General features: G+C 40.6%; 2 protein-coding genes across 7 annotated transcripts in view; one reads left to right on the top strand and one right to left on the bottom strand.

Moving 5' to 3' along the window:
* The window catches only part of INTS6 (integrator complex subunit 6), a 142943-nt gene that overhangs the window by 40867 nt on the left and 74848 nt on the right, over positions 1–27228 (bottom strand). For 2 of the 6 annotated variants that reach the window (XR_005884945.1, XR_005884947.1), the window contains 3 exons: positions 26414–26556; positions 9383–9510; positions 5344–5431 (listed from right to left, as the gene is read on the bottom strand). Coding sequence is in view for 3 of the 6 variants with exons in the window: in XM_040991460.1 (XP_040847394.1) it covers positions 26463–26556 (94 nt within the window). In the remaining 3 variants the exon portion in view is untranslated. Of the gene's footprint in view, positions 1–5343; positions 5432–9291; positions 9511–21976; positions 26557–27228 lie in introns of those variants that run through there. The other 4 variants (XM_040991461.1, XM_040991459.1, XR_005884946.1 and 1 more) reach the window with 3 other exon arrangements.
* On the top strand, positions 1265–24965 carry SERPINE3 (serpin family E member 3). Its single transcript, XM_040991462.1, has 8 exons — positions 1265–1520; positions 4824–5075; positions 5977–6174; positions 8049–8247; positions 14695–14795; positions 21980–22066; positions 22524–22607; positions 24922–24965. Exons 1-8 carry the CDS (start codon positions 1265–1267, stop codon positions 24963–24965), a joined length of 1221 nt encoding a protein of 406 aa, XP_040847396.1.

Below are 27228 nucleotides of genomic sequence, written 5' to 3' on the forward strand. Positions count from 1 at the left end.
GGCCTCTGCAGGACCTCCAGGCTCCAGGAATTTGGACTGAGTGGTAGAGACATCGCCGACAGAGACGGCCGTCACCAGCTTCCTCCCTGTGCTGACGTGTGATTCAGGGCAGATTGTGTTCCACTTCTTAAGGAAGGCAACACATTCATTCTGGAGACCCACAAGAGCAGGCCAGAGCAAGCAGACACAACAGTGGGCTCCAGGAACCGGTGAGTGAGTCCCTGATCCAAAGGGAATAGCCCTGAGCCTTGGGAGCCTGTGGCATCATGGTCTGGTTGCTGAGGGTTATCTTGTAGATGATTACAGGAACAGCAAAAATCCAGGGAATTGAAGTTTTCATCAATGATCCTGGGATGGAGCTTGCTACCTATTTAAACACACACACACACACACACACACACACACACACACACACACACACCAGATGTGCCAAGGTCACCCTGCACTGTGTTGTCTTTGGCTGTAGGGAGGAAGAGTTTAAAAAAAAATAAAGAAACAAGAACATATCAACATATCTTCTATCTTGGACTTTGATCTAAAGCCAACCCAGAGTCTTAGATACAAACTTCTCCAGAAAGTGACTTCGAAGAACTTGGTCTCTCTCACATCAATTCCACATCTGATAGCAAGACAACCTTGCTGAAAATGGCTGTTCATGGTCTGTGTGTCCCTTTTGGCTTTAGTGTTTTCTCCTCTTGCATTAATTTCTGCCTGATGGATGCTCTCTCCTCTTTGGAGGGTGCATTTTTGTGGCAGGAGGTATTTTTGTATTATTTCATCCTCTACCAAATTATTTGTAAGAGAATAATGCATGTCCTAAGGACTCTAGTCTTCTAGGTACAATTAGTTTGTATATCAATATTTTTCACAAGCATGCACTCTCAGTCGTTTATCTACTGTGGAAGACCAGATTTTGAGTCGCAGCCCCATTGCTCTTAAGCCAGCAGTCTCTGTAAACCTCAGCTATCATCTCTAAATCATACCAGCTATCTTGGATCTGACCACAGTCTTCCCAAAGCTCCTCAGCCAATAAGTGAGAGAAGCAGGATTCCCACCCACCGTTAGGTCCAAGGCAGTGTCTCTAGCTTAACACAAAAGAAGGCAGTAAAGTAGCATGGTTGGCGTTAGTGGGGGTACATAACCCAGACAGCTCCCCTCATACCAGCTATTGCAGGCAGAGCTGGGAGCTTTGGCTCTCCGTGGGGTTGAACTCTCTCCTCACTGCATCTTTTCCTTTGAGATTATAGGCGCTCCTCCTGTCTCAATGCCGTGCCTTCTGATCATCCTCTTCCTCCTCCTCTCCTGCTTTCCCATGACAAATGGCCGCCTCCATGAAGATCTGACAATGCTAAAGACTGAGTTCGCACTTCACCTCTACAGGAGTGTGGCAGCAGGTAGAAACGAATCGAATTTTGTCATCTCACCTGCGGGTGTGACCCTGCCCTTGGAAGTCCTGCAGTTCGGAGCCCAAGGGAACACAGCCCAGCAGCTGGTACAGGCCCTGGGATACACTGTCCATGGTAAGGCACCTGCTCCCCTCACTCCCACTGCTCCCCTGGCTCAGACCATTTTGGGAGGAGTGGAGCTCAGTACCCAGCAGGACACATAACTGGGCAGGAAAGAGAATAGCAGCTTTCAGACTCTGGAAAGGCAATTATCCTTGATTTAAAAAATAATAATAAAAGATTTGTTTTAAAGGCAGAGTTAAAAAGAGAAAGAGATCTTCTATCTATTGATTCACTCTCCAAATGGCAGGAGTCTGAAACTCCGTCAAGATCTTCCACATAGCTGCCAGGGACCCAAGCACTTGGACCACCTTCTGCTAGCTTCTCAGGTGCATTAGCAGGGAACTGGATCAGAAGTGACACAGCCAAGATGTGAACTGGTTGGTGCTTCTAGAAGGGATCTGGCTTAACAGACCATAGTCTAACTCACTGTACCACAACACCAACCCCAGTAACCCTTGATTTATATTAAGATTTATTTATTGTTATTGGAAAGGCAGATTTACAGAGAGAAGGAAAGATCACTAGTCTACTCCCCAAGTGACCACACCATCTGGAGCTGAGCTGATCTAAAACCAGGAGTCAGGAGCCTCCTCCCTCTCCCATGCTGGTGTAGGGTCCCTAGGCTTTGGGCCATCCTTTGCTTTCCCAGGCCACAAGTAGGGAGCTGGAAGGGAAGTGGAGCAGCCAGGACATGAACCAGAGCCAACATGGAATCCTGGCAGATGTGAGGCAAGTATTTAGCCATTAGACTATTATACCAGCCCAACCCTTGATTTTTTAAGGTTCCCTTCTAATCTCAAGTTTCAGGGCAATATTTCCATTCCTTTTCACATCCTTTCATAGTATTTTCTAGGCATTACTCAGTGCCTGAGGCCCCTGATAAGCATTAGCTAATTAACATAGTAATCCCCATTGAGGCTGATGACATTTGATTGTCTGTATTTTGTAGAGGAACAAACAGGCACAGAGAGTGGAAGCAATTTGCTCCAGGTCACACAGCTATTAAGTGGCAAAACTGGGCTTAAATCCAAGTTGTCTGGCTCAGGACCCATACTTTTGACCAGATGCTTTAAAAATCTGTGACTTCTAGCCAGTTCCAGATCTACTAGTTTAATCTTACAGATTCTGGATCTTAGACCAGGTCTGCCAGCCACAGCAAGGAGTCTCTCAAATGGAGGCCAGTCTCTCCTAAGCCACGCTTAGGGCCTTAGCTGAAGGCCTCACCCCTGTGCCACCTCCCAATTCCAGGTTGTGACAGATGCAGTTTTTCTTCTCTCTTGGAATAAGGTGTCCACTAAGACCAAGCCCATGGCATAGTAAGCTAAGCCTCCACCTGCTGTGCCAGTATCCCAATATGGGCACTGGTTCATGTCCTGGCCACTCCACTTCAGATCCATCTTCCTGTTTATGGTCTGGGAGAGCAACAGAAGATGGCTTAAGTCCTGTACCCATGAGGGAGACCCAGAAGAAGCTCCCGGTTCCCAGCTGCAGATCAGGCTTGAAGCCCTTTGAGGAGTGAACCAGCAAATGGAAGATTTTTCTCTGTCTCACTTTTTTTCTATCAATTTGCCCTTCCCAGGAAAAAAAAATTTTTTAATAATTTAAAAAATACTAAGATGGCCATAAAAAAGTGAGATGACCTTTACCTGACTTAGTATTTGTCAGAAAATACAAGAATTAATGCTGATGCATCCAATAAGAGCATCCTTTAGGATGAGCCCTTGAGCTGGAAAGGAGAGGCTAACATTCAACAAGTCCACCGCAAGACCCCAGGTGAGCTTCCTGCTCCTGTCTCCCCACACTCCTTCCCCTGCCAAAACAATTCACACAATCCTTCTGGTCGAGGGACAAATGGCTTTTTCTCTTCGGGGACAGCTAAAGTCAAAAGCAGTTTGTTGAACTTCATTTTTTTCCGCCAGGAGATCACAGCAGTGCTCATACGCAGGGAGCTGTGCCTCCATCACATTAGACTCCGAGCCATGCCATTCCCCCAGTGCACTGACTGTATAGGCCAGTGCAGTGCTGTGCCAACAACCCAGCCTCAGGACATATAAGGAAAACTCCGAAGGCAGGTGGCTCGGTCTCATAGGAACCTTGCCCAGGGAGAAGCTCTCTGGCACAGTACTGGAACTGCATTTTTCAGAGAAAAAAAAAATGGTACAAGGGAGTGAAGGATTTACTTCACTGGCCAGGGAGAGGGCCCTCTAGAAGATGTGATTTTGGAGTTGGGTCATGAAGAATAAATAATATGAGAGAAGGGATAGACTTCTCAGCCTTAAGAAAAAGTCTAATAAAAATCAGGTCAAGGCAAAATGAGAGATGGAAGTGGCACCACACTGCAAAGAAAATATACCAACTACAATCAATTCTCCTTGGTCAGAGCAGCTCATGGACTCTGACTAATCAAACAAGGGACTCGCAGACCCTCCATGGAGCCTTTGGGAGAATCTCTAAATGTCAAGGATACTAACAAGTCTAACACTTGGAAAACAATTTCACTCTTTCCTCTTCATCAGAAGCTGTATTTTAAATAGAGGCTTTAATTATTATTTATGTAATTGAGAGGCGGAGGATACAAGCAGAGAAATTGACAACTGGTTCACTTCTCAAATGCCTGTAACAGCTGCAGGTGGGTTAGACCAAAGCTGGGAACTGAGAATTCAATTCACATCTCCTCGTGGGCAACAGAGACTCAATGAAGTGTGCCATCAACACTTCTCCACTGGGTCTGCTTTGGTAGGAAACCCAAGGCTGCAGCCAGAACCAGAAATTAAACCCAGATTGTCTGTGTAGGAAGCAGGCATCTTTACAGGCATTTTAACTGCTAGGCCAAGTGCCAAGCACTGAGCAGTACATTTTGATTTGTTTTGTTTTTGTGTTAAGGAAACATGTTTAACTATTATGAGCAATAATGGGTTATTTACATGTCAGTGTGCTGGTTAACAGAATATCCCTGTGCTTTAGAGTGTCCCAGGACAGCTCTGAGAGTCATGTGTACCCACCAGAGATGGCCCTCTTCCTGGCCCAGTTCTGTTAAAAGTCAATAGCACAGAAGTAAAAGCAGCAGCAAATACATCTCAATGACTTGGGTCACTGTGCCTGCTGAACTGATCGTGGGATCTACACAAGTTTGCAGCGGGACATATCAGCATTGTCTCCTTTTCACTGTACATCTAGACAACAGGTGACAAGCAGGAGTTTTGTGAGGGTGCTGAAATGCAAGTCACACAAGCACAAAGCCAGATGTCCCCAGAGAGAGACTGTGCTTTTTTTTTTTTTTTTTTTGGTCAATGGATCACAACTTACTTTTCACAGACCCAAGGATGAGAGATTCACTGCATGCCATTTACACCTCATTCTCCAACTCCGGTCGGACCAGTGAGATGGAGCTGGCCTGTACCCTTTTTGTGCAAGCAGGAACATCACTGTCCCCCTGCTTTGTGGAGCAGGTGTCCGGGTGGGCCAACAGCAGCCTGAAGTCAGCTGACCCCAGTGAGCCCAGTGGCGCCACCACTAAGATGAAGGACATGGACTCCAAACGGACTTCAGGTAAAAGAACATCCTTTAGTTCTTAGAGGCTAAGGTCAAGGGCGGTAGAGAGTATCACCCATCACTGTCAGAGGCAAGGTGGCCTTGCTCACACTATTCCCTTTTACAACAGAAGTTTGTCCTCTCGGGTGGCATGCTGTTTGAAGCAGCCACACAGCTGACTTTTGGCCCCTTTCTGCCCCTCCTCCAGCTCCCCTCTTCCCATGTACAAATACACATGCACACACACACACAAAGAGACACACAAGCACACACAGAGAGTGGTGGGCTCCTCATGGCTGCCTACCTCTAGGCACATCTGGCAGTCTTTATCCTGTCAATCTGTCTCCTTCAAGGAGTTCCGCTGGACTCTGCTCTCATCTACGATTAACCTCCTGGAACAGAATAATGAAGTAGGATTTTAAAAAGTGACTTCTTGGGAATTTAGATTAACAAAATCAGTCAAGAGCAGAAACGTTACATGCACTAAGATGCTTAGCTCAGATTTATAGGAGAAAAAGACCTAGAAACCATCTAAATGTCCTGCAAGTAGGGGGATTCAGGGAGCAGAGCCCAGGCATTGTAGATAGCTGTAATTGTCACCAGGATAGTGACACTCATGAACCTTTGTTGTATCATTTATTTCTTACTGTGCTAAGTTTAAGACCTCAGATTACCCTCACAATAATCCTAGGACGTAGGCACTGGTCTTGCCCTCATTTTACAAATGGAGAAACTGAGGTATAGAAAGTTGAGCCTACCACAGAGCCAGGTAGGCTGTCCACCCCCACACCCTAAATAATCACAGAGAATAAATAGAAAAATGGAGAATGTGGGAGAATATTTGAACTTTGCACTCCTTGACCTCATGCCCATGGTGGTCATGTGACTCATGCTGCACTTTTATCCCTGCCCATCCCTGTTGCTGTCTCACTTGCAGATGAGGGCCCAGGCAGCTCTCTCTGGGAGCAGATGGGTGCCGCATCTGCTCAGCTCACCATTGTGAGCACCATGTCCTTCCAAAGCACCTGGCAGAAGGCGTTCTCCTCCACAGACTCACAGCTCCTGCCTTTCACCTGTGCAAATGGCCGCATCCTCCAGGTGCCCATGATGCATCAGATGGCTGAGGTCAACTATGGTGAGCATTTTCCCCCACTGGGCCTCCCAAAGTGCAAGGAAGGACAGTGCACAGGGGCCAGAGCAAGGAACCAGCTGTCTCCTCCCACAGTCTCCACAAGGTTCCACATGTTCCAATCTATGGGCTGTGCAGGTGGCTGAAGAAAAGCCCAGTGTGGCAGGGGACTCTCTGCTAAGGACCTTGGGTGAGCACACAGCTGGACAGTGAGGCTGCAGATAAGGAAGAGAAGCCAAGTTCATGGTTGGCTTTGAACCCTCTGCACTTAGTAAAAAAAAGCAGTCCATGTGGAGTCAAACATCCAGACCAAATCACCTCCCTGGAGAGGCATCCCCCTAAAAATGAAAATCCACTTATCAAGGAGAAAAGTTGAGTCTGAAAGGCCCAGCATCCCCAGAAAGTCCCCTGGTCCTGAAAAGTCATGGTTCCCTGTGACCACTCTGATGGTTACTCATCTAGGTAGTGGGCTGGAGGTTTTTTAGACGGGGTGCTTCAATGCCTGCTTGGCAGCTGCTAACCCAGCAGGCTCCAGCGGGGCTGGCACAGCATGGCTGGCACAGAACCTGTCGCTCCCACACAGTTCTGCCCTGCTATCCATTTTCCTCTCTGTGTACTGAGTTTGAAGCTCGTGGGGCTCCTTTTGACTGACTTAGAAAAAAGCTAGACAGGTGCCAATCAGTGTTTGGGGACTCTCACATTCAAAGGGCCTGCTAGTAGTCCTGTCTTGATTCCATGCAAGGCACATAATGAGTAAATACATTCATTTATTTATTCAACCAGTAACTACTTGTTGAGGTCAAGTGGGATGAGAATCTATGATGATGATCCCAAGAGCACCTGTCAGGTAACTGAGAATGCACTGACTAACATCACTCTTCTCCTTGCTGTTTTCTCATTGTGGCTGGGCCCAGGCAAGCAGCTTCTTCGAGGACACAGTGTGTTATCAGTGACAGTGGCCTCCTAAGGAATACTAAATGAGTAATAATAGAGTAGGGAGAGTGAAGAGAAAATGATTTTCTACCTTAATGACCAGCCAATCTCTACTGCAGGTCAATACCAGGGCTTTGGCCATTTCCCATCCTCCCAGGAATGGGATCGGAGCTGGAGTCCATCACAAAGCTCTCCCACCAGCCCCCCAAAAGCAGGTCATCCACATTGCTTATCCTCCCTGCCCTGTCCCTGAGCCCGGCTGCAGTTTGCACTCACCAGCAACTGTCACTGGGTCTCCCTGTTGTCAGCCATCTGTATCTGCTGTCCCCTGCAACCACCTGTCCCATCACACTGCTCAGCACTCAGGCTCTGCCTAACAGGCTGTGTTTGTCCTCCGCCAGTCACTGCCCTTCCCTTCAATCTCCCACTGCCCATTTTAAGGCCTACCTGTTCAGATCACAAGTATTGAGAGAATCAGTCCCAAGCCAAGTTCAACTGGGCTCATGTTTTGACATGCTGGGGGAGTAGCTTAAAAACTTAGACATCTGTAACATCTAGATTTAGACTTTTTCATTGGAAGATAGGCAGATCTAGCACAAAGAGTCCAAGGCCCTGCATGGTTGTGATTGGCCAAGATTAGATTGGATTGGTAGCCCCTATAGTACAAGGCCAGTTGCTGCTCCTTCTGTCATCATCTCACCAAGCCTAGCATGGCTGGCCTCTGCCCTGGTCCTGAGAGATCACCTTTGAGATTCTAGGCATTGCAATCACAAAAGGTGATCATGGAATCTCACAGACTTTGCCACAAATGGCTCCCTGCAAGTAAGTGTGTGCCTGGTTAATTGCCCCAGGAATGTAAAGGAGGGGGGCCCTTCACAGGGACTGGCACCATTTGGGTCCCCTGATTCCAGTGATAGAGCTAACCTCTGATCCACTGAACCCCCCAGGCCAGCTCCAGGATGCTGTGGGCCATCCAGTAGGGGTGCTAGAGCTGCCATACCTGGGAAATGCCGCCAGCCTGATCCTCGTGCTGCCCCGTGACAGGGACACTCCTCTGGGTCACATTGAGCCTCAGCTCACAGCCAGCACCATCCAGCTATGGACCAACAGGCTGAGGAGAGCCAGGATGGACGTGTTCCTCCCCAGGTGAGCAGCAGGGTCCCCCTCTCAGAGCACTCCATGGCCGGCAGTTTGCACAGCGTGAGTGTACAGCCAGGTGGCTTGGCTCTGGGTCTGTCATTAACCATGAGCTGGCATGCCTGATGCAGCCCTAGAGGGTCAGCCAAGGAGATGTTAGCTGAGAGCCCATCTGACTTACTACCGAGTGGCTGTGGCTCAGGCTGAAATGAGCTAACTCCCGAGGGCCTTCCAAGGCAAGCAAACTGACCTGTCTTCACTGAGCTACAGAAATAGCCTCAAGCCCCTTGAGGTAGCTTTATGCCTCTGCCAGTTCGAGGACAAGGAAGGAAGCACAGTGAGCTTCCCTTTTAGGAATGTGACCAAATCTTCATAGCATTTGATTATTAAGATGCAAAATGGTGTATCTCATGGAGCAAACACTCATATAAATAAGCTTCTGCACAGACGCTGAGTTAAGGTATAAACATTTGCAAGTCTCTATGCTGAAGTTCTCATTTGTTCTACCTAGTGGGGAAGCTTCCCTTAAGAAACTTCAATAGGTACAGACCCAGATTTCCAGAAAGTCAGATGATAATGCTCAATTTTGTCATTCCAAAGCGCAATCTAGCAGCAAAACCCATTACCCAACCGAAGAAACTCTGAGCTTCTTCCCATGATGGGTTTCTCTGAAATCACAGGAAAGGTATACACAATTTGTCAGCACGCACTAGGCAAGGAACATTGCCCAGGGCCTCATTTTCCATGTGTAAATTCACAGCACCTGCTCACTGAGGGATCAGGCCTCCCGCCCTTCCTGGGCTTTTGGCAAGCCAAAGCAAAGGCCTTGGCAGCATTTCCTCGAGGAGTTAAAAATAAGTCCATGATCTGGAGCAAAAAACATACAGAGATCAAGCCATAATGGGCAAGGTCTAACATAAGATCTAGCACAGCCCAGGAAAGAAGGCAAACTTAACTCATTAGATAAACACTATCTTTTTGGACGCAAACTCAAGCACAAAGACAGGGTATTTCAATGGCTCTCTGTGGTGCAGACAAGCAGCAGCTGTTCTCTTCTGGGTGCGTTTTAGAGAAGCTCAGTGAGGGAAGAAAGAGAGCTTTTGATGTCAAAAGAGAGAAACAACAGCTGAGTGCAGGAGCTTACCCAGTCATTTTGGATTTGGGAAGCAGCCGGCTCATCTCATCCGTCTCCACTCAGAGCACTTGCTGGGAGGCACCCAGCACACAGAGCCCTCTCCTCTCCTGGGATTCTGCCTCTGGAAGTCTATGCTCCTGAAAGACAGGGAGGATAGGGGAGCAGTGAGAAGGCAGGGATGTTAGTAACAGCACTGTTGTTAACACCTGACTTCATCCTGGTCTAAAAAAAACAGTCTCCCTAAGACGCCACGCCTCTCGTCCAAGGAAAACAGATTTTTTTTTTAAGTAAAAATGAGGTTATTTCACAAACCAAGCTAAATTGGATTATTTTAAAGCTAGTTTTAATAGCAAAATAAACAGAAGATGTAAAAACTGTCTTAGGCCTGGATTTATTTCTAAACTTTGGAGCAAAGTAAGCCCCGAGTCAGCAAGAATTTACCCCTAGCTCCCTCAAATTATCCATTCATCATTCAGCATGACCTGCTCTAGAATTAGCACGCATTTTTCACTTAATGAAAGCAAAAAAAAAAAATGCATACACTGTGGGAGGCAATGCAAGAATTGTGTGACATTAGGTGGGGTATGTCACCAAGCGTTGGGACTATTAATCTTCATTGGATACTTAACATATGAAAGCAATAATGAGGAAAATCAAGACTGAGTGTTAAGGGTCATTTATATCTGCAATCATGTAAAATCCCACAAGATAGACTAATAATGTCAAATATGTATTCAATGAATATCATACTCAATTATTAGGTCCATCTCATAGGAAGCTGAGCGTGAATTCTTTCCCAATATTAAATTATGATATATGTGTTTAAAAATCTGCTACATCTTAGGTATCCACAGCCATTTTGCTATTCCTTCTGTTAATTACTAATCATCAGTGTGTGTTCTATATGTTTTCCTATGAGTGTTTCCTTTTTTGAAAAAAATTGAAGATATAATTTATATACCATAAAATTCACTCTTTTAAAGTACACAATTCAAAGATATTTTTTACATTCATGGTGTTAGGCAAATGATCATTGCTATCTAATTATTGCAGAATGTTTTCGTCTCATCAAAGAGAAATCCCAGTCCCATCAGATCACTTCTCGTTCCTCCTCTTCCCCCTGCCTCCAGCCTCTGGCAATCTCTAATCTCTCTTCTTTTCTGTCGATCTGCCCATTGTGGACCTAGCAAGTAAATTAAATCATCCAACATGTGATTTGTGTGTGTGTGTCTGGCTACTTTCACTCAGCATAACATTTTCAATTGTTCATCCTTCATTCCCTTTTTATGTCTAGGTCATATTCCGTTGTATAAATATACTCCACTTGGCTTCTCCATTCCTTAATCTGCAGTTTGGATACCAAGACACTTTTAGTCTTGTTTCTAATTTGTGGCCACTACATACTTGCTTATGTGGAGAGAAATTTTGTCTTGGGTATATATATATATATACCTAGGAATAAAATGACTGGGTCGCATTTTACATGTTGCACACTACATTTTGACATACTGTCAGATTCTTCCAAGCAGCTGCACCATTCCATGCTCTCATCAGCAATACAGGCGTGTTCTAATTCTCCATATCCTTGTCAATCTGTATTACTGCCCATCTTTTTCACTACAGGCATCCTAGTGAATGATCTCATTGTGGTATCTCATGGGTTTCCCTTTCATTTTCCTAATGACCAATCATGCGGAACATCTTTTCGTGTGCTTGTTGGTCATTGATATTTTTCTTGAAAGGTATCTATTCAAATTCATTGTTCATTTTTAAATTGGTTTGTGTTTTCGTTGTTGCAACAGTTCAGTTACTTTTTCTGAATACTAGTCCCTTATCAGATGTATGATTATGAAATATTTGTCCAATTTTGTGAGCTTCTCTTCTCCTTCTTGATGCTGTCCGTGAAACATAAACTTTAATTTTGATAAAGTTCATTTAATTTTTAATTGTTTCTTGTGCTTTTGATGTCATATCTAAAAAACTATTACCTAGCCAAGGCCACAAAGATATGTGTCAATTTTTTTTAAAGAAAAACTTTTAGGTCCATTTTTTAGGTCCATATTTAGGTCATTTAATCCATTTTGAATTAATTTATACACTATTCTAGTGACAGTCCATTTGCCTTAACATTGTTTGTAATTATTTCTTCCACTGAATTTTCTTGGCTTCCTTGTCAAACTCAATTACCCATAAATAGAAGATGTTATTTTTGGATTCTCAATTTCACCGTAGGCAAAAATTTATAAACTTTTGCCAGTATGTGCAGTTTTGCTTATTGTCATTTTTGTTAAGTCCAGAAATCAGGAAGCAGGAGATCTATAAAACTGTTGTAGTTATTCTGGGATGCTTGCATTTCCATATGAGTTTTAGAATCAATCTATCAACTTCTGCCAAAAAGTAAATAGGGTTTATACAGAGATTGTGTAAAATCCAGATTAAAGTGGAAAGTACTGCCTTCTATCAATATGAAATGTTTCAAGTTATGAACCTGTGACGTCTGTCTTTTCATTTAGATCTTTGCTTTCTCAACCAGTGTGTAGCATTCAGTATACAAGTCTTACATCTGTTTTGATACATTGATTTCTAAGTATATTATTCTTTTGATGCTATTGCATATGCAATTGCTTTCTCCATTTCATTTTTAAATTTTCCATTGATTGTACATAGACACAACTGGTTTTTTAATCTTGATCTTGTATCACGCCACCTTGAAACACTTATGAGCTCCAACAGGTTTCCTGCAGATTATTTGGATTTTCTATTGATTGGACCATGTCCAATGAACAGGGAAGGGTTTTCTTCTTTCTTTCCTATGTGGACACTTTCTATTTCTTTTTCTAATGTAATGTCCCTTCTGAGCCTCCAGTATAAGATGAAATAGAAGTGGTCAGAGTGCACATCCTTATCTTGTTCCTGATCTAAAAGGAGGCTTTCTGTCTCTCACCATAAAGTATGTCAGCTCTCGGGTCTTCTATAGATGCCTTTCATAAAATTGAGGAAGGTACTGCCACTTCACATTTGTTGTGTGATTTATAGCATGAAACGATTCTATATTTTGTCAAAAGCTTTTTCTGCATCTATTGAGATGATTCTGAGGCTTCTTTATTTTGCTATTATTGTGTATTATATAAATACTTTTCCCATGTTGAGCCCACTGAGAGTAAGTCCCACTTGGTCATGATGGGATTTATATGGAGCTCGATTCAATTTGGGAGTATTTTGTTGAAGATTGAATGTCTGTATTAATTTTTTCTGTAGTTTTCTCATGGTATCCTTGTCCGATGTTGGTGAAGGGTAATTTATTGTTTTGCTTTGTTTTGCTGAAACTCAAGCTAATTTTGTGGCATTTCTCCTGGATCTGCTCTTCCTAGATATGCAATAAATCACTAATCTTTTTTACTTATACCTCACTTTTACTGCTTTTCTCAGTTTACCAGAAGTGGTATTACAGTTTGATTACATGTCCTAACCATGATCCTTACTTTCAAACAGTCCTCAATTCTTTCTCTGTGTTGTTGAGAAGCAATAACCATGCACAGGCTGAACACAGCGGTTTTTAGTGCACTTTCTAAAGGTGATTTTATTTGATCTCCACAACCCACAAGCAACCACCACTAATATTCACATTTCACTAATAAGGACATGAAGGCAAAGAGAAGTAGATTAATTTGCCAGAAGTGAATTAATAATCAGTTCTTTAACTAGACAGAGCCTGATTCTGAGCCAAGAATCAAACCCTGACAGTAGGTGTGCAAGGTCATGCTCTTAACCACTATGTTTCAGCATCTTGTGTTTTCAGAAAGAATGTTTTCAATACTTCAAAAAAATGTCAAAAGTGGTCCAAAAAATTTTTTTTGAGACAAGTCAGCATACCTGGATAAAGCAGAAACTGTTTTTGGAAACTAGTTTAAAGAAATGCACTTTTATGAAAGTTTGGTTCTCTTATTTAAAATATTGGTCACTTTATCTTATAGAGTCAGGAAGATCTTTGATAAAAAAAAAAAAGATCTATGATAGTAAATGGCCTTGTGCTTTAAATTCTACATGGTTTAGGTGAAAAGGTCATCTAAATTCCATTTTCAAAGTTTTTATTTCCAAAGCAAAACAACAGCAGTAGTCCTTTTAAAGGATCCTTCTACAGTGATTTGTTAGCTGCCTAAGGGACATGATATAAAGTTGATGCACTGGTTACTGGGAAGGCCTTCAGTTGCATTCTTTCTGTGCTGTGTATCAAAGCACAGAGTGAACACAGCAAGCATGAGAACATGTTTTATCTGATGCAAACATTAAATGAGACATCCTATTTATTGTCAATTACTCAACTGCTTCTTTCTGCACCTCCCATGTGTGAGATGGAACACAAAAACAAGGGGTGGCAAAGCACAGACGATCAAAGCATGGATTCTGCTCCCACACAGCCTTGCTTTGAGTTGAGATTCACCACGTACTCATTAGGCTACCAAGTTTCTTAAACTCTTTAAGCTTCAATTTTCCCATCTAAAGAGGAGGACAGTAATACTATCGTTATATGAAGATTAAATGAAATAATCCAAATGAAGTCCTTATCATAGTGACTATTATAAGCACTTACTAATTAGTCTAAGAAATACAAATGAACTGGGACAGCTTCTCAAGTAACTGTAAGAATAGAAATGGAAGCAGAATGTTTCATATATCATAGAACTGCTCCTAGGGCTTTAAGAACCAAAGGTAGGGTGGCAGTATCTGGCTCTGCTGTAAGACCCTGCCATATCCCACATCCCAAATTCCACAAGCATCTGATGCACATACTGGGAGGTTGCAGGTGATGGCGCAAGTAGTTGAGTCCCTGCCACCCATGTGGGAGACTCAGATTGGGTTCTGGGTTTCTGCCTTCAGCCTGGCCCAGCTTCAGCTGTTGCACACATCTGGGGAGTGAACCAGCAGATCAAAGATCTCTTTTTCTCTTTCTGGTTCTCTGCCTTTCAAATAAGGTGAAAATAAATGAAAATTAAAAAGAGAACTGAAGATCACAAAGCAGCTGGAGATAAGAGGAGGGGGTAAAAACTGAAGAATGAATAGTCATGCAAAGCCAATCTAGGGGAGTGGGAGAGACCTGGCATGAACAGTGGGAGCCGAGGTGCAGAGATGGGATAAAGCTGGCTGTGGCCAGTTAGGTCAGTAGGGAGGGCTGCTGGGAAACACCGATGGGAGACAAAGCTAGAAACGAATCTGCTGACCCTGGACTTCCAAGGGAGGGACTTTGGACTTCATCCCAGTGTGTGTGGAAGTATTGATTATAATTTTAAATGGAAGTTGATGATTTTTTCTTGCCTTTTTAGATTTAGAATTCAAAATCAGTTCGACCTAAAAGGCATTTTAAATTCTTGGGGAGTCACCGATGTTTTTGATCCACTCAAAGCTAACTTGAAAGGAATTTCAGGTAATAATCATTCTTCCAAAATTTGTTGTTGGTTTTTTGTTTAGTTTCGTTGTTTGGTATTATTTAGAGCAGTTTTTTTTATCATACTTGATTAATGGTTTTTCCTGGTCTCTACAGCCTTCGGTGGTAAATAGTCAGAAATAACAATGTATAATAAAATGAAGAGCTTTGCTTTAGCTAAGGCTGTACTGCTTGTGAGACCAAGGGACAGATGTTGTTTGAGAATTTCAAGTATGAACTTTGGAGACCACCTTCACTGTGAGGTCTATGGTCATGGGACACAGTAAACCCAGCCTCCCTGCATTTGCCATGAGAGTGCACCAGAGACGTGGTGCCACAGAACCCCTTCTTATGACCTCTTGCTGTCAAGCTAACTTCAGTCACCTTTCAATTCTACCTCCCTCCCTGACCTGCTTCTAACCTGTTTTAGTAAGTTAAACCTGAAAGTTTCCCTCAGTTATCCAACTTTTTGGCTTCAAATAACTCATACTCTTCACCCTAAAATGTTCTACTCAGCTTCCCTATTGAATCTCTTTGCCCACAGATGACATGCTACAATCAGTAGGGCTGTTTGCCTTCAATCTGAACTTCTATCAAATTAAAGGGGACTTCAAAAGGTTCATGAGAAAACAAAGTTACAAATTTATTTTAGTGCAAAAGCAAAATGCTGAAATTCGTGCATGAGAGGTCTTAAAACAAAACAAATGGAAAAATGTATATTATGAAATAGTACATTTTTTTGCACCAAAAATTTTAATCTCCTGATTTGATTCTGTAAGCAGGGAGTAGAACCTGTGTTCCAGAAACCTCTCAGGAGACCACTAGTTAAATTACTCTCAATTCAAAGGCTTCGTTTTGATCCTATTCCACATAGAGCATATAATCTGTGTGGACAGTGTAGCAGGCATGTTCACTGGCCTTGACATTTCCTTTCCTGATGGGCTTGAAAATAATTCCCTGAATGTTAGATTGCCTTAATGCAAAAAAAGTTTTGTAAAGTTTTACTCTGAATCCTCCTCTATAAGTCATTGCAGATATATATGAGAATTTGATCCACAAAAAAAAGTCTTGACTTGGGCTTTAGATGTGACCACACTACCTGGCAGAATTATTGATGAACTCAAGCACAAGAGGATGGATCTTTAATAGTAGACCTAGCAGGCCTGGAGGTTAAGAGACCAGACTCTCATTGGAATACCTGGGCTCATCATCCAGCACTGACTCCAAAGTCCAGCTTCTTGTTAACACAGACCCCGGGACACAGCAGTAATGGCTCAAGTAATTGAGTTCCTACCCATCTAGATGGGAGATCTGAGTTGAGTTCCTGGCTTCAAACTTTAGCCCAGCCTGGTATTTAAGGAGTGAACCAATTGATGGGAGTTCTCTATGTCATCTTCTAAATATATTTTAAAATTATTTCTTTATTTTCATTTAATTTGACAGGAAGAAAGAGCAGTTAAATATCCTGTAGCCACAGGGTCACTTCCCAAATGCCCACAACAGCTGGGTCTGGGCCAGGCCAAAACCATAAGTCAGGAGCTCGATCCCTACCTCCCACAGGGGTGGCAGGGACCCAAACACCCGAGGCATCAGCTGCAGCCTCTGAGGGTGTGCATTAGCAGAAAGCTGGAAGTCAAAGTGAAACCAGGGCTTGAACTCAAGCACTACAAAGTGGAATGTGGACATCCCAAGCTGTGCTTATCTTCTCAAATAATATTTTAGAAATAATTTTCTAAATCTACCATCTCTTTACTCATTTTCTGAATATGCTAAGGGACAAACAAAGCAATAGTTAAGGGTAAGCATACTGCCCAAGACAATGTTTGACATACAATGGGATTCCCAATAAATGATACTGACTTGGTAGAATGACTCATTGTTTTCCTGGGTGGCACAGGAATAATCTGAAACTGCAGAGAAAGGAAGGATACTGAAGTTAAAAGGTGAGAGGGCAAAAAAGAACAAAAGAGGGAGAACTTAAGTGTCTTGTATCGCTAACAATGTGCAAAATCAGTCACAGCTTCTTGTGGTCCCAGAGATTGGTTACGGCATTCCTGTTGTTGACGGCAGTTCTAGTCCTCTTTTGATTATCCTGGTACAAAATTTCAGAGTCATTTTTGACCTTTTTCTCCACACCACTATATTCAGTTAGTCATGGTAGCTTGAGTCTTCCTTCAGAACTCTTAAATTTCTTTCCTTGTATATCCTAGAAATACATAAGTCTTAAAATGTCATCAATCATACATTCTCAAACAGGACTGCTTTCAAAGACAGCTCCATTATTTAGAATGACTTCTAAGATACCTCCCTCTCCCCAGGTAGGATCTAAGAAACAACCTAGTTTTACAAGTACCTTTTTAAAACACCTAATCTCTTTTTTTCCTAATGCAACCCAAGTCTACTTATATTTGTTCAAACCAGTGAAAACACAGACCCATAAACCTGGCTTATTTAATAATTATCAAGCACTTACCATGGGCCGAATGTGAAGCTTGCATTTGTGTTTCTTAAGGACAAAACATGCCAGTTCCTGGCTTTCTCCCATGAAGTTTTATATCTCTAAAGCATCAAATGATGGCCCAATACTTTTTTTTCTGAGTCTTACTGAAATAGCCACTGCAACTTTTTATATATCTACTTTCCTGCTATGTCAGAATTGAGTAGATGGGGTAAACACCATATGCCAAGCAATGGCTAAAGTACTTAATATCCAAACTTTTACAGAAAATTTGCCAGCTGAAGTATTGCTTTCCAGTGCTCTTCTTTGAACATAATTAAAAGACTTGGCCACTTCTATGCCCCAGTGAGCTTATGACTCATTTTTAGAGACAAGGCCACTGAATATTGACGAGACAAAGTATCCTCATTGCTAAAATGGGGACTCCCAACATCTTAATTGCAAAAATGCAACAGATAGTGCAGAATCAACATGCTGACCAGAAAGTAAGTCATAAAAAACAAAAATGCTGGCTTCTCTTTCTTTAACAAGAAGTGGCTAGGTAGTTTGCTCACTTGATGAAAGCCCATAACCACACGGGACATTTCTCCCTTGCTTTCCACTTGGTTCCAGAATCATTTAAACAAGTTCTGCTTTCCTATTAGAAAACTCTGTTTCTTCTTAGTATTATAACTATTTAATTTAATTTATTTTATATCTTATTTATTTTGTTTTATTTTACATCCAATTGGCTCAGGGTGCATCCTCCTGTCCCCCAAACCTCCGGTTAGGCTTGATGCTGTTCATTCCAGCATCTCTTCATATGGAAGGTACCAGGCAGTTGTTCCTGCAGAAGGGTCCCCCTCCTTCAGGATCACTGGGTTTTAATACACATCTATGCCATCTATAGTACAAGCCATACTTCTTGTGTCCCAACTCCAAACACTGATGAAACTATCTTGTTCTTTGCTTTCATAAGTGGAAAATCAGTTTATAATCTTGGCTCAGCAAGAATAATAAGCTGTCTCTTACTATGAATTTAAATGAGCAAACCACTGAGTTGTTCATTTGAGTACCTAAGTAAACTAATGCCACATCAAATATTTGTCTAGCCAGAGCTACTACAGAAAAGAGGAAGGAATGGGTTAGGGGAGAAACTAATTAATCAACTAGAAACCAACCAATTTCAAAGGCCATCCCAGATTCCTCCCAGCACTTATTATATCCTGCCCTGGGTGCTATGTGACACAAACACACCTTCCAACTCTTAGCAACTGAGTGACAAGGAGATGAGAATGAGAAACTAGAAGTAAGTTTAAAGCCAGTAACTGCAACTAGCAAATTGCAAAGATGAAAGAATCAACAAATGATAGTATTTATCTAGTTTTATGAGAACTTGAGAACGAAATGTAGAGGTACTGACTTATGCTTTGAGACTCCTTCATCTACATAATGCCGGGTTTTGAAGACTAAATACTCTGGAGGGTATGAAGGATGTTCTCCACTAGCAAGGGGAAAAGGCGGCACCGAGATACTCATTTGATTGAGACTTGCCGAAAACCTGTTTGCTGCAACCTCATAGTTCCCCAGATGCCAACCAACACTTCCTTATAAGGATCATCAAGTTAAAGAATATTAGGGAAGTTACTTTTTTGGGGGAAAAGAAACAAATGGACAGAGTGGGAAATGTCTATTATTGAGTCATCCAACATTTACTGAGCATACATACACACATATACTGTCAGCTAGGTGAAGAAGTACTTGGGCAATGTACTAGGAGCTATGTGTCAAAACGGAAGGCAAATGCCTCTGGGGGGTGCTATGAAGAATACAGAATAGGCCAGGAGAGCAGGAAGCTAGGCACCTCTCTGCTGGGGACATTAAAACGTCACATAGGAGCAAATGAGTTCATGATGCACTAGTTTCCAAAAGGCTCAGAATGATAATCCAGAACATTTGGAGCCAAAAGATGGCCAGGATTGCTTCATGGTTAAATGCTACATGTGTGACCCCTCTTGTGGAGATATACCAGAAAGCTAAATAGCAGCTTTGAGAAGTCCACTATTAAAAACATGAGCACAATATTGTTTGCCTCACATCTCTACCACATTTAACTACTCATGCAACCCTTTTTGCAGAATAGCATTTCTAAATGATTTTTTGAGAACAAATTTTTAGAAAACAGGTAGTCTGATGTTCAATGGTGCAAGCAACTGCCACTTCAGATGAGAAAAAGGCCAGGAAAACCACTTTTTCCTTAACTTCTAGGTGGATTTTATAGCTACCTCATATTACAACAGCTGCAAGGCCAACAGAGGTCTGTAATAATAGATCAAAGGAAAAACAAATTCACAAGCATCTCCTTCAAATTTTTATACACATGCTGGTTTTCTAAAATGACAACTCTTAGCAGAGATGACATTGAAGAGATGCTGATTCTAGGGACATGACAAGCCATGGGCTTGGCTGATCACTGTGCCAACATAAATGTTACTCGTCACCATGCCAATCGGTCCCATTTCTCACTCTGTGCCAAGGTTCCTAGGTTAACATACACTCAGCTATGATGGACTTTCACAGTGAAGAACCTCTGCTCATTTCACCAACATTTATTTAACGTTCAGATACCAACTAGAGAGTAACTACGTTCCAAAGCTGTAAAAACTCAAGACTACCAAAAAATCACGTTTTACCCATCAAGTTTTAAATTTTTGTACTACATTTCAGCTTGCTCAATGACCTAGTCAGAGAGACTGTTTCATGAAAGAGAATTTGGTTTATTTTCTTAAAGATCCTGCAGGGTTGGGGGTTGGAATGAACTGTGGAAACAACCAGACCCTCTACTGATTTTTAGGACAAATGCTTCAAAGTGAAGTGTTCCTTGAGTTTTTCTCCTCCTTCCATTGCCCCTTGCTTGTTCTCTTCATTGATGTTTGAAAATAATTATTCCTTTCAAAATAGAGGCAGTTCACAAAACCCTGTATCTTTGCTGCACATTCTCTAAATTGGCTTTATTCTCTCATGACATTCATTATATGTACATGACAAATGAAAACCTGCTTAAATATTAATCTAAGACAAAACAGAGTTCTTTCAAAATACATGTACATGGTTACTTTCATACCCGAGCCCTGGCTCTCCTTCTGGGAGCATTATGAGAGTACCTAGAAAACACTCTCTGAAAGGTGGTAGTGCTAGATGGAGTGTTGCAGGGGTGGGTGGGAAATGGGCTGGTTAACAAAACCTGCACACTGCTTCCTGTCAGGTGTGTGGTCTCAAATGACTTAATGGCTCACTCTGAAAATGAAAGGATTGAACTGGACAGTCGCTAAAGTCCTTCGAGTTAGTTCCCAAGAGTCTTACTTTCATTCTTTATCGTGTCATTGAGAATCATTTGAGCTGTGGAGGCTTCCTTAAAATGTTGGTTATATTACAAATTTGTCAGTCCCTTTTAAGATAACACTCATGCTCACTCGCTTATGTTATCTTTGACACTGTTAGCACACACAACAACTGCAGTTTGAACGTCTCCATTTCTTCCCAAATTGTAGTTCATGAGGCAAGTTCACTGCATAACTGTTGGGCCTTAGTACAGAATGCAGTCATGCAACATCAGACATTTTTAATACATAGAATGCCTCTAAAACCTGTAATACACACTTATGACTTTGTCACTGAAAAATTCCCAAGATGCAGTCTAGGGGCTGGTATTGTGGAAACAGCAAGTAAAGCTGCCCTCTGCAGTCCTAGCAGGCCATAGTCTCAACTGCTCCACTTCAGACCTACTTGTCTGCTGAAACGCCTGGGAAAGCAGCAGAAAACGACCCAACTCCTCGGGTTGCTACATACATATGGAAGATGAGGATTAATCTCCTGGCTTCCATCTTGAGCCTGGCCCGGTCCTAGCTATTGTGGCCATTTGGAGAGGGAACCAGCAAGTGAAATTCTCTCTCTCCCTGTGTCTCTCTGTAACTGCCTTTCAAACAAATACATACATATAAACATACATGTATGTCATTCTAGTTTTAACGCAGTCTAAAGGAGTCAGTGTTACAGTGTCTTGGGTTAAGCCACTGTCTGTGACACCAGCATCTCTTATAGAGTGCTAGTTGAAGACTCAACTCTCCTGCTTCCAATCCCACTTCCTGCTGATGTACCCCTAGAAAGCAGAAAATAACCTAGTGTTTGGACTCATGCTGCCCATGTTGAGGACCTGTAAGGTCCCTGGCTCCTGACTTTGGCCTGGCCCCTGTTTGCACACAACTGAGGGAATGAATCAGGACAGCCAAAATCTCTGTCGACCTTTCTCCACCTTACAGTTAACTTAGCTTCTTTTAACTGAAGTTTAGACACTCAGAAAAAGTTATCTTAGAAGCTTCCTGCAAATGATTCCTGGTTACAGAATTTGCCGTTTTTTTTAAACACAAATCTTGTGATTTTTATGACTACTTAAAGTTTTAGAAATATCAGCTTATAGCATAAAGTAGAAATAATTTCTGAAAATTCTTTGACTATCAATTGGGGGGCAGATTTGGTAAATTTAATTTGGTAAATTTAACAAATTTCAGTTGAGTTACATAAAATACTGCAACATGAGAATTTTCCAAGTATCTCATCTCTTTGGCTGCACAGTAAGTAGCATCAAATATTATTTAATATGTTCTTACAATGTATTCAAATGCTTTCACCAAGAACATCCAGAAAATGCAAATGAGCAATTCACATTTTTATCATTTCCTGGAGGTAGGCCAAGATGGCTTTTATGTTTCTGAAGCGATCCACAAGGCCAAGATTGCGGTTTTAGAGGAAGGCACCAAAGCCTCTGCAGCCACAGGTATGCTCTCCATAGGGGAAAGCAATTCCCAATACACTGCTTGCTCATATTTGCCTTTGTTAAACTTAGACAGTTGAATCTTGACACTTCTAAACCATTCCTTTTAAAACTCCAAGTCCAGAGATGGCACAGCATTTTTAAAAAAAGCAAAAAAACTCTTTTGAAAAGTGATGAAAGAGAATTCCATTTTGATCATCACACAAAGAATAGTAGTTCTGCACATTGCCCTGCAAAAGGAATACATTCCACGGTATATTTTGAAAATGGTTGAGAGGTTTGGTTGTTATTTTTCTTTTTCAATGATCCTATTTGTACCTCTCCCCATCATATCAGTAAACGATGAAGTGTCATTAGGATGCTTTAATTTCCTCAAAACTAAGGGATATACAACTGACTTTATATGATTTTGCTGCAAGTAAATAGAAAGTAAAATGAGAATTTTCTTTCTTTTCTGCAGCTTTGCTATTACTGAAAAGGTCTCGAATTCCTATTTTTAAGGCAGATCGGCCATTCATCTTTTTCCTGCGAGAACCCAAAACAGGTATTATAATATTTTTGACAGGATTCAAATAAACATTGATTAGCATCCATCTAGCAACAAGGGCTCTTTTGTCCATTATTGCCTGAAACAAGTGATCCTTCTAGCTGTTGCCATGCTTCCCAGTCACTGTGCCCTGTACTCTGAGAAAGGAGAACATTTCATGAACACAAACTATTATTCTCCATGAGGTTATGTTTTGTTTTTTGCTTTCTCATTCCCTTGGCTCATATGTAGTTTATGTAGACTTGGAAAAAAAAAAAAAACTTCAATAAGCTTCTATTTCTGGAAATACTTAGGGAAATCATTTAAGTAGAATAAATCCTGAATCTTGCCTTCTTTTCTCTGTTGTAAGAGTTTCTTCAGGCCACTCAAGTAGTAGTTGTCTCCCTGGGACACAGCAACTCTAGTATTTCAGTCAACACAACAGGCTTTTTTACACTGTTCTTCAGTTGATTTTTCTCGAAACTCTAATATTTGCCCTACTACTACTTTTAAGTCCCATATGCAAATGTTATGCTAATTCAGAGATGGTGTGGCATGAGACACGAGGTGCCACTTAAGGTGTCAGTTAAGCTTAATGTAACATCTTTACATTAGTTCCTCCTCCCACTCTAACAATACCTTATTAGCCTAGAAGGCAGAGATTCTCAGTAAAGAGCTGTTGGCAATTCTAAACAAATAGGATGGAACAAGACTAATAAAATCAAGCAAAGGTGGATCTACTTTAACTAAACATCAGGTATTACTTTTATTTATGGAGAGCAAAAAAAATGTCAAATGTTAGAATAATGAAAATTACGCAGAGTTTTACACAAATTGTTAAGGAAATACTGTCTACATCATTTTATCTGAAAATCATTAGTGCCGTAACTTGAGCTGGAAATCAAAGGAACATTTTTGTGACAAAAAGGATGATTATAATCATTCACTAGAAAATAACTTGTTTTGGGGATTATTTAGAGGAGAAAAAGTCCATCAACAGAAAATATCTTCCCAGTATTTCATGATCATCCCAACCCCATAGTGATTAGATGAAAATGCCATTTGTCACTCAGAACAGGCAGCCGAGCCCTCTCTTAGAAAGAATACATGTCAAAAAAATGAAAGATGAAAATAATGACAGGTTTTACTCTCTCAAGAAATAATGGATGCAGGACTAAACTTGAACATAAAAGCCACTGCCAAAAGTTGACAGCCAATAAAGGTTGATGATGGTTAAAAGAGAAAGATTGTTTTTGGAACTTAACTACATAAAAATGATGTTAAATCCTGCAAGTAGGAAAGGACACACCACAAAAATCAATGGTGTGACTTTCAGAACTGTCTTAGTTATTACAATGAAAATGAAATGTTAATCTAAAACCGGTACCATAAGCCATTGCAAATATAAGCATAATCTTAGTGAATTTATTTCTTTTTCTGGGAGGCATTTGCCCACATCACACACACAAGGCAACAAAGTGGTTTTTCTGCTGGTGATGGTTATTAAAAATGAAACTCTGTCATTCACAACTCCAAACAAATATACTGATAAGGAGCAACTAATAACCCTGAAGACTAAAATTTTAGAGAATATCACTTGCGCAGTCTAAGGTCATTTTCAGTGATATGAAGAGTTTAAAAAAGACATGATACTCTCCCCATATATAATTACTTGCCTCTTTGCTGACAAGAATTCTACAGTAAGTATTACACAAACTAATATGCTTGCAGTTTTACAAAATGTAAAAAACTTAAACAAAAAAGGGATGTTAAACTGTCATTATGATGAATTCAAATTGTAGAACTAGGATCGGAGATGAGGATGGAAAGAGCATTGTGGCTGAGAGATAAAGGACAAAAAAAAAAAAAAGAAGAAGAAGAAGACAGAACAGACTGCTACTGTCCAACCCCCTTAAAAGTTCTTTCTGAAAAATGCACAACCTGCTAGGGATCTAAAGGATTATTACACTTCGTGCAACCTGTGAGACGGAAATAACTTAAATAAAAAAAAAACTGCTAACTATTAGAATACAGCGATTCTCTTTCCTAGATATTATTGCTAAATATGAATTTTAAATGAGTGACTTCTAAGTCTTTCTATTAATCTCAAGATCTAACTAAATATAATTTGAGGACAGACATATTCTGGATTTTGTATAGTTCATGTTGAATTTTGCAATGCTTACTGCAGGCAACTTCCTTAACAATTCCTAATCCGCTGAGTGGTAGCTAATTTTACTTAAAGGTATTCAGTAGAGGCAAAAAAGCTTGAAAGAATTGCTTATGAAAATACTACATAATGTTCAGATTAAATGCTTCTTTTTCTTGACAGGGCTTATCCTCAGTACTGGGAGAGTTTCAAGTCCCCTTGACTGAATCAGAAGATCTCAAGCATGCTGTCTCCTTTTATCTATGCTTTTCTTCATAAAAGAGCTTCATTTTCCTGTATTTTCTATATTCTTGCAACTTAAAGTTTTGATAAAATGCAAAAGATAAGTTTTGTGATTTTCAAATATTATGGGCTTAAAATATTTTAATTTTATACATTTATTTTGCTCTCTCAGTTTAAATCTTTTTTAACTTTTTTTTCTATTGGGCATCTCTAATCCACTAAAAGGTACAGCAGCAATCTATGAAGCATGAATGAATCAGAGACTGCTTCCACAGTAATGACACATGAAGTCACACTGGACTGAGGCAAAAAGCGAAGAGTCAATTTTCCTTATTCTGTTTAACTCACAGAGAATGCAAAACGGGACAAGTCATCTTATGTGTTTCCTTTTCGTTTCATTTCTAAATAAAATGGAGAGTTCAGTGTGAGCATAGCAGAGCAGAAGAAGGAGATCCCCTCAGAGCCTCTAAATCATGGGCTTTTGTAAGCATGGCATCAGATTGCAAAAGGTTAGGCAATTCAGAGTATGCAGTACACCCCAAGCATAACCACTCCCTAACAGCCCCCACTTGGTGCCACTGACAATTCTACTGAGAAAGAAAACAGGGATGAAGGGAAATAAGAAAACCAATAATGTCCAAAGTGGTCTGCTTTCTGAGTAGCTTTTAAAGTGTCTGTCTGTCTGCCAGACAGTCACTCCCATTACCTAGAAATGGGAGTATGTTGGCTTGGCCAACAAAAACTACAAACATGGTAAAAAGACAATGCAGACTTGTGTTATGTAACAAGTAATTACAGGTAGATTTAACAAATATGATCATTAACAAATATGATCATTAAGTGTGTACTTTTCCAATGCTAAAAAGCAAGGCCTTTAAAATTCCATTGTCTTTAGATGTTTCTTGAGTGATTACTTTAAATGTCATTATTTCCTAAACCACACAAGAGTAAAATAGAGCATTTATTGATGGAATAACAAAAGTGCTTTTCTTAAATATTCTTCAAAATACATTTGTACAACTTACAATAATATATCCAAAATAACTGTATATACAAAACATTACCTAGTTTAATGTATGTGCTTTTTTTTCCCCAAAAATTACAAAGTAACTTATTTTTAATTTTTTTTTTTGGCAAAGTTCAACCTTAACAGAGGTGACACTTTTAAAGGTTGGTTTAAGAAAATAGAACCTGAGGGAAATTGACACGCAAGAGTCAATGACAAGCAAGAGATTTGAAGGAATATTTTTAGTTTGTTAAATAAAAATTTTTTTTAGAGTGATACTTTTCACATTACAAAAATAAACCAAAATGAAGAAAAGGTCACTGTAAAATGATGGAAAAAGGATCTGGAGTCTTGCTCTTAGTATTTCAAATAGCCAACAATGCATGTCAAAAAATGAATGCAAGATCACAACAGTCTTGTATTTACTTTGTATTTGGAGAAGACAGTGAAATAAGAGGCCGCACTCTATTTTCTTTTAATTGCTATTAATGTGGTTGATCTGATTAGCTCTTCGATGAATTTCATCCAAGAAGTTCTCTAGTTGTTCTATCAGCATTCGTTTTTTAAACCTGTACAAAAACATAAATAATAGCACTCTCAATTATTTTTAATGGATAATATAATATGTTTAAAAAGGAGCAAAATATTGCTTTTGAAAGATTTTTTAAAGTGGAATGAAAAATGGAAAATCAATTTTCCATGGCATAAAATCTGTTGAAAGATTAACAAATTATTTTATCAACAGAACTCCATAGTTTGTCTCTAAAATAGTCTGAACCCAGAAAAAATAAGAAAGAGTTCTACAACCAAATTGAACCAAAAACAAAACCAAAGACAAAACTACCACTGTCTGCAGATTGTAAACATTCCAGGAAAATGTGGACTCCCAAAACAATTAATCCAAGTGCTACTATTGCTCACTGAACAGTATATGTAGAAAGTATGAATATAATCTCCACAAAATGGAAGCAGAAATGAAAATCGGACAACAGAATTAAAATCATGGTTTTCCATTACTGCAACTTAAATAGCTAGTTAATCAAAAAAGTCAGCAATAAATATAGGTAGACTAAAATTATAGTCCTCTACATAAACATTAGTAAAAACACTAAATTGTGCTCTATATCCTTTCTTCCTGTAACAAACAGACAGACACCACAATAGTCCATTTTCTAAAAGTGGCAGTAGTATGGATCCCAGGAATATAAGTCACTATGAGATTTCATTTGTGGCGTCAAAAA

The sequence above is a fragment of the Ochotona curzoniae genome, unplaced genomic scaffold, assembly GCF_017591425.1.
Source record: "Ochotona curzoniae isolate NIBS_2020 unplaced genomic scaffold, NIBS_Ocur_1.0 contig_64, whole genome shotgun sequence".
Taxonomy (NCBI): Eukaryota; Metazoa; Chordata; class Mammalia; order Lagomorpha; family Ochotonidae; genus Ochotona; species Ochotona curzoniae.

What these genes read in the sequence shown, in the direction of transcription:
- SERPINE3 (XM_040991462.1), top strand. Translation starts at nt 1,265, where the DNA reads ATGCCGTGCCTTCTGATCATCCTCTTCCTCCTCCTCTCCTGCTTTCCC. An exon ending in TAACTTGAAAGGAATTTCAG is followed by an intron (nt 14,796 to 21,979) that starts GTAATAATCATT and finishes TCCTGGAGGTAG; the next exon opens with GCCAAGATGGCTTTTATGTT. An exon ending in CCTGCGAGAACCCAAAACAG is followed by an intron (nt 22,608 to 24,921) that starts GTATTATAATAT and finishes TTTTCTTGACAG; the next exon opens with GGCTTATCCTCAGTACTGGG.